The 15,723-nt window shown below is 41.5% G+C and overlaps 1 protein-coding gene across 1 annotated transcript in view; it reads left to right on the top strand.

The window, feature by feature from the left end:
* Positions 1–15,723, top strand: part of LOC134820093 (interaptin-like) — a 72,551-nt gene that overhangs the window by 23,521 nt on the left and 33,307 nt on the right. Inside the window, exons 10-12 of the mRNA XM_063830314.1 lie at positions 3,562–3,666; positions 5,892–6,076; positions 15,259–15,388. Of these exons, the coding sequence (XP_063686384.1) occupies positions 3,562–3,666; positions 5,892–6,076; positions 15,259–15,388 (420 nt within the window). The remainder of the gene's footprint in view (positions 1–3,561; positions 3,667–5,891; positions 6,077–15,258; positions 15,389–15,723) is intronic.

Raw genomic sequence — 15,723 nt, forward strand, 5'->3', positions numbered from 1 at the left:
TATTTAAAAACTTATCTACAAATAACAAATACAGTTAATCTAAAATGTGTATTCTCAGTAAGTACCATGACAATTATTAATACACAGTTAATATTAATCAAAATTCGCTTGTTCTTCAGGTTCATCATGTCTAATGTTTGTGCAGTTCATACCATGGCATCGTCCACAAGCTGGCAAACAATTGAAGCCATATTTCCTACATGAACATCTGAAAGTCAAACAGGCCTGTTCCACATCGACAGAACAGTTACAACATATAAGGTTCATATGAGGAGGATAACTGAGGAGGAGGAGAAGGACTGAGGAGGAGAAGAGGGATCCAGGAGGAGAACCCAGGAGGAGGAGGAGGAGGACTGAGGAGGAGGACTAAGGAGAAGGAGGACTGATGAGGAGGATGAGGAAGAGGGTGACTGGGAGAAGGACTGAGAAGGACTGAGGAGGAGAATGCGGACTGAGGAGGAGGAACCAGGAAAAGGAGGAGGAGGAGGACTGAAGAGGAGGACTGAGAAGGCGGAGGAGGACTGATGAGGAGGATGAGGATGAGGAGGAGGGTGACTGGGGGAGGACTGAGGAGGAGGGTGACTGGGGGAGGACTGAGGAATATGAGGAAGACTGAGGAGGAGGAGGAAGAGGAGAAGGACTGAGGAGGAGAAGGACTGAGGAGGAGAAGCAGGAGGAGGAGGACCCAGGAGGATGAGGACCCAGGAGGAGGACCCAGGAAAAGGCCCCAGGAGGAGGAGGAGGAGGACTGGGGAGAAGGAGGACTGTTGAGGACGAGGAGGAGTGAAAGAAGGACTGAGGAGGGGAGGAGGAAGAGGACTGATGAGGATCAGGAAGACCCAGGAGGAGGAGGACCCAGGAGGAGGACCCAGGATGAGGAGGAGGAGGACTGAGGAGGATGACTGAGGAGGAGGAGGACTGAGGAGGAGGAGGAGGACTGAGAAGGAGGAGGACTGAGGAGGAGGAGGAGGAGGAGGAGGAGGAGGAGGAGTGAATAGGAGGAGGAGGGGGACTGGGCAGGACTGAGGAGGAGGAGGACTGAGGAAAAGGATGAGGAGGAGGACTGAGCTGAGGAGGAGGACTGAGGACTGAGGAGGAAGAGGAGGAGGATGAAGAGGAGGTGGACCTAAGAGGAGGAGGTCCCAGGAGGAGGACTCAGGAGGAGGAGGAGGATGACTGAGGAGGAGGACTGAGGAGGACTGAGAAGGAGGAGGACTGAGGAGTACTGAGGAGGATCGCTGAGGAGGATCGCTGAGGAGGATGGCTGAGGAGGATGACTGAGGAGGATGACTGAGAGGGAGGAGGAGGAGGACTGAGGAGGAGGAGGAGAAAGAGGACCCAGGAGGAGGACTCAGGAGAAAGAGGAGGAGGAGGACTCAGAAGGAGGAATGAGGAGGACTCAGAAGGAGGAATGAGAAGGAGGAGAACTGAGGAGGAGGAGGAGGAGGACTGAATAGGAGGAGGAGGGGGACTGGGGGAGGACTGAGGAGGAGGAGGACTGACGAGAAGGATGAGGAGGAGGACTGAGGAGAAGGACTGAGGACTGAGGAGGAAGAGGAGGAGGATGAAGAGGAGGAGGAGGACCCAGGAGGAGGAAGCATCTAAATGTTATTTCAATTTTTGTTATTTTTTGTCCGTTTTTGTCCGTTTTTTTCCGCTTTATTTTTTGTCCGTTTTGAAAATATGGCTGCCAAACGGACAAAAACGGACAAAAAACATGATCCCCCCCCCCCCCCCCCCCCCCCCCCTTTAGAAGCAGGAAGCAGAGTTATTTTCTCTGATAGATCCTGAATAAATTTAGTCTTAAAGTTAACACCTATATTTTCGTTCACACATTTGTTGATGTAACCTTTCAAGTCTACTAGTTCCTCGTCGTAAACTTCTTCCTCTATAATGAAACAACAAATAAAAAAGAGCGGCGTCGATCAGAAAGTGGGCTCTCAACGCTTTATAGTAAGATCCTCCATCCGATATATGCTTGACGTCTCCAGGATACACGAGTTTGATGAGCTCCTCTAAACCCGAGTCTGCCATTATATAGCCTATGCAGCCAAGAAAACTCGTGAGAGTGTGGAAGCCCCCAACCCTGACCACAATAGGCATCCCAGTTTCCAGTACTATTCGGGTGGCCTTAATCCACACATTGGCAAATCGAATGTGATTATCATCGGCTCACTGTAGGATAACTTAAGACATTCAACCAGAGTAGCATGTGCCGTCGAATAGCTGTCTGGGGGTTGGTCAATAATCTGTTGTTTGTTAGTTAACCTTGATATTTGTTAATTGAAGTTATTTCCCGAGTAAGATTTGAAATAAGCGTTAAAAATAATTTGGTGTATTTTTTTCGAAATTTCAATAAAATTGAGAAAAATTTCGAAAAATTCCATTTATTTCGAAAAATAAAGCTCCAATCGTTCTGAAACTATCATTCGCCTGCCATAATGTGGCCATTGCGGTCATTTTGCACCCCCTATGGAGATCTCAAGACCTTCGGGAGCCGAATAACCAATATTAGGGGTGGGGCGTATGGGTTCCTGGAGAAAAATGACTATAAAAATTTTTGCCCAAAAGTTTCAGCTGGACGGTTTTTTTTTGGTGGTTCCTGGGACTATGGACAACACATTCCAGTAGACAAACCTTTGTTACGAATTTGTTCACAGAAAAATCAACTCTTGCCCTAACTATACGTGGATGGCCGAATGATTGCTTCAGAGTTTTTATTCTGTGCGTTTGCTTTGTAAAAAAGAAATTACAGTAAAGAATTATACAAACTGTATTATGAAACAAAAGAATGTAGCAACACTGTATCAGAAATGTATTAAAGGCCCATACACCAAATCTGTCCAGCCCAAATGACTACACATGAAGTTCAATGACCATCTTGCAACCATCTGTTTTGGTGTATGGGCCTTAATAATATAGTTTTTGTATGGGCCTTAAGAATGTATCAACACTTTAAACGTGGAGACTGTAGTCATAATTGTGTAAAACGTGCTTCTAAAGAAAGTTTTTCTTAAAGAAATATCTTCCGCGGAAAGATTTTCGCAATAGAATAAAGAAGTAGCGTGTGACGTTGCAAGTTCTAACGAATAATGAACTACACTGAAAGTATTTTAGTATGAGAAGGTGGATCCAGTGATTGATAAAGAACATTTAAAATGGCATTTTTTCTGTATCATGTGACTTGTTCATGGCTTAGAAACTAACAAAAAAATGATTTTTACAAGTGGCTGTTGTCTTCTTGTATTTCAAACAAAGCATTCCGATTTGTTTAAACTGGTCAAAGTTAATGGCTTATATTCTTTATCAATGTAAGTCAGTCTTTGGTCTGAATATTTCGTCCATTTATATTCGCCTTATTTCACGGAAACATTATTTGTAAGATTTTTGCGTACAGCACCGTTTAAAGTTTTTTAAAACAGTCAACTTCTAGTGGGATAAATCTATGTTTCGTTCTTGAAAATCGAATCTAGTCGTTCAACTTAAAATTGTCCACTCTTACCTAATGACTGTAATACCAAAATTAACATAATTCAATCCCTTAAATAGTTTGTATTTCAGGCTGCACAAACTCAACTAAACCTCAAACATGAACGAAGAGCCTTTGAAGAAGAAATGAGGCAGAAGAAACAAGTGTTCGAAGAGACGAGCATTACAACAACCACGGTTCACATTGCTTTTATTTATTTTATCGTTCAACATGAAATAAAATGAATTGAGATCATGATATTATGTCTGTATCCGTGTGATATTATTAGCAAACTAACACAAGGATATTAACTACCTTTAGCGGCTGGCTGCTACATATCTCTTAACTCTAAACTAACACAAGGATATTAACTACCTTTAGCGGCTAAACTAACACAAGGATATTAACTACCTTTAGCGGCTAAACTAACACAAGGAAGTTAACTACCTTTAGCGAAACTAACACAAGGAAGTTAACTACCTTTAGCGGCTAACACAAGGAAGTTAACTACCTTTAGCGAAACTAACACAAGGAAGTTAACTACCTTTAGCGGCTAACACAAGGAAGTTAACTACCTTTAGCGGCTGACTGCTACATAAACTAACACAAGGATATTAACTACCTTTAGCGGCTGACTGCTAACACAAAGAAGTTAACTACCTTTAGCGGCTGACTGCTACATAGCAAACTAACACAAGGATATTAACTACCTTTAGCGGCTGACTGCTACATATCTCTTTATAAGCTATCGATAAAACCATTATAATATTCTGAATTAAGTTTGCTGTATTTGAAATTATTCTACTAGATTCTCCCACTATATAGTGAAAACACTATATAGTGACAAGCACTTTATAGTGACATTCTGTAAATTCCAGGAAATAAGCGATATTACCGCTTTCTTTCCAATTAGCTGAAGTCACATACATCAACCTGGTATTCCAGGCAGATTGATCTGGATTCTTAAATTTCCGGTACAATCAATCAACTTTACCGTACTAGTTTCTCAGAAATAAGACTAAAGACTGGGAAATCCGAGGAGACTATAATCTGAATAGTGACTATAAGATCATGCACTTTGTATTCGGAACACCTTCCAACGTGTACGTACTTGGATCACCGAAGTAAAATAAGTGTCTTGATTAACCAACTCCTGACAGTACACGGAATCATAATTTAAAGAATTAGTAAAGTGGAGTAAAGTAGAATTAAAGTAAAGTAGAGTGGAGTGAAAAGTAAAGAAAAGTCGATATAAGATTAACCTGTCACTATATGGTGCTGTCACTATATAGTGCGTTTTGCACGCTATATAGTGACAAATATCAGCTGTCATTATAAAGTGCTTGTCACTATATAGTGTTGTCACTATATAGTATATAGTGCGATTACCATTCTACTACATTCTATCATTGTATAATCGCACCTTCTGATCACATAGCTGACAAAGGCATTGTCTAATGTAGTAAAATCTATTAGGAATGGTTTGTCACCGAACAAGGACACGTTGAACGGAAAATTTTAGACTGAAGGGTTCAAGCAAATACCAGAAAACTCAAAAGCGTTAGTTGTAAAGCGAGAAAGTACTCAATGTAGCAATTTGTATGAACTAGTGATAAGAGCCAAGGTCAAGGGGATCCATGTACCGAAATATCCATGAAACTTAATACCCGTCCTAAATAGAGCAATGCCAAATTCGTCAGAACTGGTAGTGGTCTATCTAATCACCCAATTAACAAAGAAGAACATTTGAACGAATGAGAAGCGGGAATCATTGCCAAGTTATTCCGTTTGAGCTGCTATCACGAGTTGCGATTACGTTATTTCTATGTGACTGGCAGAGTTCCAGGAAATAGCGATTGGAATTACTAATAATAACGTGGCATTGTGCTAGCAATCTATGATTTGTGGTCGCGTACTAGGTCTATTGCGACCACAGATCAGGCATTCCTAAAATTAGAATATTTCTAGAAATTAAAAAATCAAGTTGTACATGTTACCTCACGTGGAATTGAGAGTTCAAAGAAATATTCAAGAGAAATTGAATTCTGTAACCTAGCAAACGAGCACGGAACATCCTAGCATCAACACTAACTCCCAAACGATCTATTTATAAATTACAATTTCAGTTCTGAATCATTTCTATGAATAGCTAAGGTATTCTCTCTACACCCCAAAGTAATCTAATTTCTGATCTTAACAACTGCCTATCGAATAAGAGAGACAGAGTTCAAAGGATAAAGTTACAACGAAGCCAATTTATCAATACGGCCGATTAAGACATGTTTGCATCATAAAATTTGTATACGTCATAATAATGATGCCATGACCTAATAAATGTAATCTCTCCCGGGTTCCCAGAACACGATGTTCTGAGAAGACCATCTCACTCTCTCATTCACACCATTATATCTTGTTGTTTCAGCGGAAGGAGCAGGAGATCTCGGGTTTAGAAACACGCCAAAGGGAGCGGGAAGCAGCGCTGACCGAGCTGGACGGACAGATACGGGAGAGACAGACTCAACTTCATCAGCTCAAGTTGGAGGAGACCCAGAGTGAGCGGCAGAATGAGATGCTCAAGCAGCAGTTGGACAAACAAATTGAGAACAGGTGAGGGGTATAATAATATCACACTACAATGGTGTTATGGTACAATATGGTACAATATGGTACAATATGGTACAATATGGAACAATATGGTATGTATGGTACAATGTAATAGCCATTCAGAGTCATCTGGTGTGTACCACGAAAAATTTGTGTGTGTGAATACAAGCACAAAAAATGAATGCTAAAGCTAACAAATTATAACTGCAATATTTAACATTTGAGCTTATAGTCTATCGGCCTGTAATAGAGTAATAGCACTATATTATAATAACACTGTGTAAGCTAATAGCACTCACATACAGTCTAAAGTCTTAGAGATTAGTAAACACAAGGCTTCATCACAACGTGCTGTTTAAAGAATGTATCTGTCAGATGTCACCTGCTTCATGCTGCATACCAGTGACCAGTCTGGCTATACTGATCATGTACTGTGTACACGTGCCTCAGTCCGACACGTACCCTAGTTCGACACGTGCCCCAGTCCGACACGTACCCTAGTTCGACACGTACCCTAGTTCGACACGTACCCTAGTTCGACACGTACCCTAGTTCGACACGTACCCTAGTTCGACACGTACCCTAGTTCGACACGTACCCTAGTTCGACACGTACCCTAGTTCGACACGTACCCTAGTTCGACACGTACCCTAGTTCGACACGTACCCTAGTTCGACACGTACCCTAGTTCGACACGTACCCTAGTTCGACACGTACCCTAGTTCGACACGTACCCTAGTTCGACACGTACCCTAGTTCGACACGTACCCTAGTTCGACACGTACCCTAGTTCGACACGTACCCTAGTTCGACACGTACCCTAGTTCGACACGTACCCTAGTTCGACACGTACCCTAGTTCGACACGTGCCCTAGTTCGACACGTACCCTAGTTCGACACGTACCCTAGTTCGACACGTACCCTAGTCCGACACGTACCCTAGTTCGACACGTACCCTAGTTCGACACGTACCCTAGTTCGACACGTACCCTAGTTCGACACGTACCCTAGTTCGACACGTACCCTAGTTCGACACGTACCCTAGTTCGACACGTACCCTAGTCCGACACGTAACTTAGTTCGACACGTAACTAAGTTCGACCAGAGAACATTGGATGACAGGAAGATAATGGAGGGAACATATTGAACTAGGGTTCACTACCTGGACACGTATCCAAGTTTCACAGGGGTGATTTCTGGCGAAATTTAGTGGTCTAACTACAGTACGACGTGTCGAACAAGAGTACATGAATCCACAGCGCGAGCGGATTCTTGGAATAGCTTACTTAGTTTCGACTTTCGGATCTCGGAGGTGGCACGAGTCTCAGTACATTGTTTTATTCATAGCTTTGCCAATTAATTCATTAGAAGCCGCTACCTTGGCACTGCTACCACCCTAGGTCAACATCTTTTCTTGATTTGCATTACCAGACAATGCAGGCGATCCACGTGAAACTATGTAAGTTATTCCAAGAAAGCACGGTGTATAAAAAACGTCGTACCAAAAGTTGCGAAATGCGGCCATTACCTCGTAGTTTACAGTATATAAGAGCAAATTGTAAGAAGTGTTTGTTAACCTTAGTTAGGCCTAGATACGCTGTATTCTTTGACGTTTATCAAGCGGCAAGTGATTAGGAGACAACTTCATAATTAAGCAGTGCGATGTGAGGAATGTACGTCTTGTGATATATACAGTTTGACAGTTAGACAGACATAATATGCTGATAATGAGGCAGAAATATACTGATAATTAGACAGAAATATACTGATAATTAGACAGAAATATAATGATAATTATACCGAAATATACTGATAATTATACCGAAATATACTGATAATTAGACAGAAATATGATTATAATTATACAGAAATATGATTATAATTATACAGTTCAAATATAATGATGATAAGACAGAAATATAATTGTAATTAGACAGAAATATAATTATAATTAGACAGAGATGTAATGGTAATTAGACAGAAATATAATTATAATTATACAGAAATATAATGATGATAAGAAAGAAATATAGGTTCTTTTGCGATAGTCAAAACGCGACAACTAGCGCTGGATGGCGACAACTAGCGCTATCCAGCGCTAGTTGTCGCCATCCAGCGCTAATTGTCGCTATCCAGCGCTGGATAACGCTGGCCAGCGCAAAATATATTTGTTCGATAATTGTCGCTATCCAGCGCTAGTTGTCGCCATCCAGCGCTAGTTGTCGCCATCCAGCGCTGGTTGTCGCTATCCAGCGCTAGTTGTCGCTGGCTATGCGACACTGTCGCACGCGATAGTTTGCGATGGCCAGCGCAACTGGCCATCGCAGAAAACAGTTCGATAACTAGCGCGCTGGCCAGCGCTGGCTAGCGCTGGATAGCGACAACTAGCGCTGGATGGCGACAACTAGCGCTGGCCAGCGCTTGTTGTCGCTATCCAGCGCTAGCCAGCGCTGGCCAGCGCTATCCAGCGCTAACCAGCGCAAAGTATCAATTTTTGATTAATTTTCGATACATTTTCGATAATTTTCGCGACAAATAGCGCTGGATAGCGACAACTAGCGCTGGCCAGCGCTAAGCGATAGCCAGCGCTGGCCATCGATAGCCAGCGCAACATTTTTGCGATATTATTCGTCAGCTAGCGCTGGCCAACGCTAGCCAACGCTAGCCAGCGCTAGCCAGCGCTAGCCAGCGCTAGCCAGCGCTAGCCAGCGCTAGCCAGCGCTAGCCAGCGCTAGCCAGCGCTAGCCAGCGCTAGCCAGCGCTGGCCAGCGCTGGCCAGCGCAATGTATCAAAATCATATACTTGCGATATTACTCGTCAGCTAGCGCTGGCCAGCGCAATGTATCAAAATCATATACTTGCGATATTACTCGTCAGCCAGCGCTGGCCAGCGCTAACCAGCGCTATCCAGCGCTAACCAGCGCTAGCCAGCGCTAGCCAGCGCTATCCAGCGCTAGCCAGCGCTGGCCAGCGCTAGCCAACGCTAGCCAGCGCTGGCCATCACTGGCCAGCGCAATGCATCAAAATCATATACTTGCAATATTACTCGTCAACCACAAACCAGCGCTAGGTAGTGCAAGTTATAAAAATCAAATATTTGCGATATTAATCGATGGCTAGCGCTGGTTAGTGCTGGCCAGTGCAATATACCAAAATCAAATATTAGCGATATCATTTATCGTCAGCTGACACTGACTGACCAGCGCAATATATTTGCGATATTTCTTGTCAGCTTAACGCGGGTGATACTCGTTAAATTGGAAATATTTTTTCAAATCCAAGTCCAACTCGGTGCGCATTTATATGTAAAGGAACGGTTATAAACGTACATTTACAATCGTCAGCTAGCGTTGGCTCACTAGCTGGGCGGAGCTCAACTTACTGGGCGGCGCTCAGCCTGTCATTCCGCGGGATCTCTATTCTATGTTTATCTCTATTCTATGTTTATAAACATAGTAGCCTGGGGTCCCTAGGTAAAGCTCAATTTGTCATTTGGCCTCATTCCTATTTTCTGTGTTTATGAAGATGATAGCCTGCGGTCCCCAGTATGTGGCTCAGTATGCAATACACAGCTATATTAGCAGACTTTACTCAACGCGCTAAATTCTATTACATATATATTATGCGCGGCTCTCTTTTCGATCGTGAATCCTAGTACGGTCAGGAAACCTTATTGGATGCACAAAATGATCATAGTGCAAATAAACTTCGGCTAACTGCTAACTAAGCAGCAGTTTCTTTGCACTATAGTTAAACGCCCAGTTTAAAAAAAATTACTGCAGTAACCACTTTACTTACTTCCAGGCAAGGGCTTTTTCACGAATCACGCTTGAACTTGAAGTTGAAGTAGCTAGCGGCAGCGCCGATCGATGACGATCGATCGACACAGTGGTGCCATATAATAGTGCAAAGTTAGCAACAGTTTCTTTGCACTATCAACTATGGCACCCCTGTGTCGAGCTTGCGACCGTCGATTATCTTTTTGAAAATGAAACAAATGCAATAAGTGCGTCGCGTAATTAAACGTAATAATAATACAAACCTGAAACAACAGTAAAAAACCAATGTCATATATAAAATTGGTTTGTATCACTGATCACGTCATGACCCCTTTTGTCGTTTCACCAAGTGTTGTGGCGAAAGCTACGATACAGCTGCGCAGGATATAATTATATATATAATTGCGCCAGTTAGCGTAAGGGGTCGTTCGTTCACTTCACACATTATTGTTAAGTAATCTTTTTTGGAACGTTTTTACGGCCACTCCGTAATATCAAATTATATTACTACTAGGAAACTACTAGAAAACCCGTGGTCATAGGGAGGAAGCTGTTAGTATTTTTTGTTAGTAAGTTTAAATCGCGTCAAAAAATATCCCACAAATATCCGTCACAACCAAAGATACAGCCGATTAGATTTAGATTTAGATTTTTTTAGAAAATGTTGCTCGCACTTAACACAACTTAATATTGACAAAACCGATTAAAATTAAGTTAAAACAATAATTGCACGTGCACGTTTAAAGGGTGATACTCGTAAAATATTTGACATACGTTGCGAAGCGCGCGACGCCGAATAAATAAAATATCTGTTCCAACTCGGCGCGCGTCCAGCCTGGTAGGTTGTTAACCTACAAGTGCACGTGCGTAAAACAACCCCAGTCACTACGGTTACAATGAAAATTCCTATTTCTCATCTAATTTGCATGTGGGCGGTCGTACATACATTTTACATTCTACATAAATAATTCTTTGAATTATAGTAGAGACTAGAAAGCCCTTGGTAACAGTAGTAGAGGCTCTTACGGGCAAAAAGACGTGTTTTCTGCTACGAGTTTAGAAACCTAACCGCTAATTGCACACAATAGTATGATGTCTAAGGATCGATAATATGTTAAGGCCACAGGGGGGGGGTCGAGGCTTCAAAAAATGCAAAAAAATATTATGCTTTGAATCAATATATATTTTTGTGGTGGATACTTTGCCACCACTCATTTGTCTGTAGCTATTTTACTTTTTTTAATAAATGAGGTTAACCAATTCTTCCGAAATTGACTATGCAATATTGAGGGTAACGAAATTGATGCCTAGAATTGATTTCATGCCAAGATATTTTGTTGTTTCGATCAACAAATAATGAATCCTAATTTTGTTTCGCAATTGGTTGAAAATGAAGGACCCAAAGTCGGTAAAAACGAGGTTAACCTCTTATTTCATTGATATCGAGAAGGACTAAGATGAAAGTTATCATCATTCATAAAGTAAGTTCAGTGCATTTTAATTTCAAAACGTATCTCGTACTAATGTATTACTTCAAATCTACAGAAAATCTAAAAAATGAGGTTAACCAGGTAAATTGTTACCACTATAAAACATACATAATTGTCTAATTTTTAATCGAACTCAAGACATTAGTAAGTTATATATTTGCTGGGAAGATTGATCACGAGAAAAATATGATTTGAAACAACTATTCCTTGCAAGCAATATTGACCATTAACATACGATAAAATGAGGTTAACCAACTTATTTCAACTTGTAATACAGCAACTTTAATGGAACCTTAATAGCGGTTAACCTCACATTTGAATATCAGTTAACCTCAAATTTGCATCATTAATATGTAGTACTTGCAGGAAATGGTGTTTCAGGGATTAAATCTCCTTAAGTGTATCAAAAACTACAGTATATAACATATGGAACTACAAATAAAAGCCATACCATGTATTTAGTGACTAAAGTTAACCTCATTTTTTTGATAAATCGATAATGGAGGGCAGAAATATTGATGCCATTACAACTGAAAACTACGATAAGCTTTGTTTTTATTGTTTTTGTGTTATTTCAGCAGTTAAACTTTGAAAAATATACAAATAAAGGCAAAATACTCAAAAATCACATAACATAAAAACAGTTTTTTGCCTCTCCTGAAAACCTCGAATTTTTGACTTCAAAATCTATCTTCTCCTAGAGTTTTTATCCATTTCACCTCAAATTTGGAACTTATGTTCCTGACATAAATTTAAAAGTTTGTTATGTAACGATTGTTGTAATTTTGCTCCTAACTCTTTCTATGAGGTTAACCATTTTAAATTTTGTAACCCGCACTCATGGTTAACCTCAAATCTCAGCTTTGGAGCAAGATATCATAAATCGTTACATAACAAAAACTCAAAATACCTTGAAGAACATTGTTGCCAAGTTACAAGGTTCTAAGTTATAAACTAAAAAAGAAGATAGATTTTGAACACGATTTCATTTAAAGTTTTCATTTACAATAGAATTACAGGTAAACCTCAAAATTCAACGCGCGATAGCTTCGAATAGGAAACTTTGTTTTCGGTAAGGACAAAAGCATTTGAAAATTTAGATCGAGCTCTACAACATATCTAAAAATCTCAAAATCGACCTCGGACCCCCCCCTGTGGCCTTAAGAAGTATAAATTTGGCCTTATTAGTCACGTGCTATACCAATGCGCGTTTTAAACTTTGACAGTCTATTACTCCAAGGCAAATAGAGTAATTATATTCATATTTTGTCAGCAATAAGATCACATTATTTTCTATTTAGTGTGAAAATATGAGCTAGAACGGACATAATCTCGTTGAGTTATAGCTGTTTGAAATTTATGATGAACGCGCGGGTGCCAATTGATAACAACTAAATGCTTTTGCGCGTAGTGCGCGTCGAAAATTTGGCAAAAACGCTTGCGGAGTGACAATATTCAAACTTCGATAAAGTATATGAAGTGGGTACTTCTCGGAAAGGAAAAATTTAGGCAAACACGATGTGACTATTTTTGGGTTGATTTAATACAACTGCAAAAAATTATTCAAACTTCAAGCAAAAAAGTCAAAATTTTTACCACTTTTTTGGATTTTTACCCGCGTAAAAACAGAGGGATTTTTAAAATTTTTAAACCATCTTGTGCGGCTGTGTTTTAGCTATTTCCATGCAAGTTTTGCCGACATGCCAACAAAATTAACTTGTTCAAAATATCAAAAAACATGGTTTTTTGGCCTATTTTTTGCCCAAAAATCGGTTTTTTTGCGATTTTACCCGCGTAAACTCAGTCCAATCATCTCGAAACCACTTTTAATCGATTCTACGGTCAAAAATACGTCTAGAAAGGTGTATCTGGGGTCCCTAGCGTATCGAGCAGACAATGCCCGTAAGATCCTCTACTACAGGGACGAAGCTAATAGTATTCTTTGAAAGAAAGTTTTAATCGCATCAAAAAATATCCATCCTAACCGAAGATACAGCCGATTTAAATATAAAACACTTTAAACACAACATAGTAACAACAAAACCGATCAAAATGACGTTAAAACAATCTTTGCACGTGCACGTGCGCATTAAAACACCGTTGCTATGGAACGTTTTGGTTGTTACCTAAATTCATATTTTTCGTTTGTTTTGCACGTGGGTGGTCGTACATAAAGACATTCTACATCAGAAATAATTCTCTGAATTATAGTAGAGATTAGGGTCATCATTTGGAAACCCCCTCAGCTATCTGATTACGTAATATGTGAACGACCCTTTATACTAATTTTACTGGGCCATGCTCAGCCTGTCTGCTGTCATTTCTCCTAATCTCTATTCGGGATATGTTTATGATTAATATGAACATAATATTTTGAGGTCCCCAGGTAAGCTAATTTGTAATTGATCCTAGCTAGCGCTAACAGTAACTGCGCGCCGACGAGTGATATCGCAAATATTTAAAACCGATACTTTGGGATGGGGATCGATCACATATTATGTAATCAGCTGAGGGGGAGGGGGTTTCTGGCCAGTGCTGGCTAGCGTTGGCTAGCGCTGGTTAGTGCTGACCAGCGCTGGCTGACGAGTAATATCGCAAGTTTATGATTTTGATACATTGCGCTGGCCAGCGCTAGCTGACGAGTAATATCGCAAGTATATGATTTTGATACATTGCGCTGGCCAGCGCTGGCTAGCGCTGGCTAGCGCTGGCTAGCGCTGGCTAGCGCTGGCTAGCGCTGGCTAGCGTTGGCTAGCGCTGGCCAGCGCTGGCTAGCGCTGGATAGCGCTGGTTAGCGCTGGATAGCGCTGGCCAGCGCTGGTTAGCGCTGGTTAGCGCTGGATAGCGCTGGCCAGCGCTGGTTAGCGCTGGCCAGCGCTGGCTGACGAGTAATATCGCAAGTATATGATTTTGATACATTGCGCTGGCCAGCGCTGGCCAGCGCTGGCTAGCGCTGGCTAGCGCTGGCTAGCGCTGGCTAGCGTTGGCCAGCGCTGGCTAGCGCTGGATAGCGCTGGCCAGCGCTGGTTAGCGCTGGATAGCGCTGGCCAGCGCTGGTTAGCGCTGGATAGCGCTGGATAGCGCTGGCCAGCGCTAGCTGACGAATAATATCGCAAAAATGTTGCGCTGGCTATCGATGGCCAGCGCTGGCCAGCGCTGGCTATCGCTTAGCGCTGGCCAGCGCTGGCCAGCGCTAGTTGTCGCTATCCAGCGCTATTTGTCGCGAAAATTATCGAAAATTTATCGAAAATTAATCAAAAATTGATACTTTGCGCTGGTTAGCGCTGGATAGCGCTGGCCAGCGCTGGCCAGCGCTGGCTAGCGCTGGATAGCGACAACAAGCGCTGGCCAGCGCTAGTTGTCGCCATCCAGCGCTAGTTGTCGCTATCCAGCGCTAGCCAGCGCTGGCCAGCGCGCTAGTTATCGAACTGTTTTCTGCGATGGCCAGTTGCGCTGGCCATCGCAAACTATCGCGTGCGACAGTGTCGCATAGCCAGCGACAACTAGCGCTGGATAGCGACAACCAGCGCTGGATGGCGACAACTAGCGCTGGATGGCGACAACTAGCGCTGGATAGCGACAATTATCGAACAAATATATTTTGCGCTGGCCAGCGTTATCCAGCGCTGGATAGCGACAACTAGCGCTGGATGGCGACAACTAGCGCTGGATAGCGCTAGTTGTCGCCATCCAGCGCTAGTTGTCGCGTTTTGACTATCGCAAAAGAACCGAAATATAATTGTAATTAGACAGAAATATAATTATAATTAGACAGAAATATTATGTAATTAGACAGAAATATAATTATAATTGGACAGAGATGTAATGATAATTAGACAGAATTGGCCATTATGAATTATCTCTTTATCAATTCATACAACTACCATGCCACTATAACATATGTCCTCCTCAACAGGAACGATCTTCTGCAAAAGACTGAAGAGAAAGTTCGAGAACTAAGCTCACAGATAGAGGAGATAAATGAGAAAAAGATAGCAGCTCAGTATGATATGAAGGAGGTTGTGAAAAATATTGGCGCTTACAAGGTTTGTAGTTTACTAGTTTACAAGGTTTGTAGTTTACTAGTTTACAAGGTTTGTTTAGTTTATTAGTTTACAAGGTTTGTTTAGTTTATTAGTTTACAAGGTTTGTAGTTTACTAGTTTACAAGGTTTGTAGTTTATTAGTTTACAAGGTTTGTAGTTTACTAGTTTACAAGGTTTGTAGTTTACTAGTTTACAAGGTTTGTTTAGTTTATTAGTTTACAAGGTTTGTTTAGTTTATTAGTTTACAAGGTTTGTTTAGTTTACTAGTTTACAAGGTTTGTTTAGTTTACTAGTTTACAAGGTTTGTAGTTTACTAGTTTACAAGGTTTGTAGTTT

Source organism: Bolinopsis microptera, chromosome 8 (genome assembly GCF_026151205.1).
Source record: "Bolinopsis microptera isolate Bmic1 chromosome 8, MBARI_Bmic_1.0, whole genome shotgun sequence".
NCBI lineage: Eukaryota > Metazoa > Ctenophora > Tentaculata > Lobata > Bolinopsidae > Bolinopsis > Bolinopsis microptera.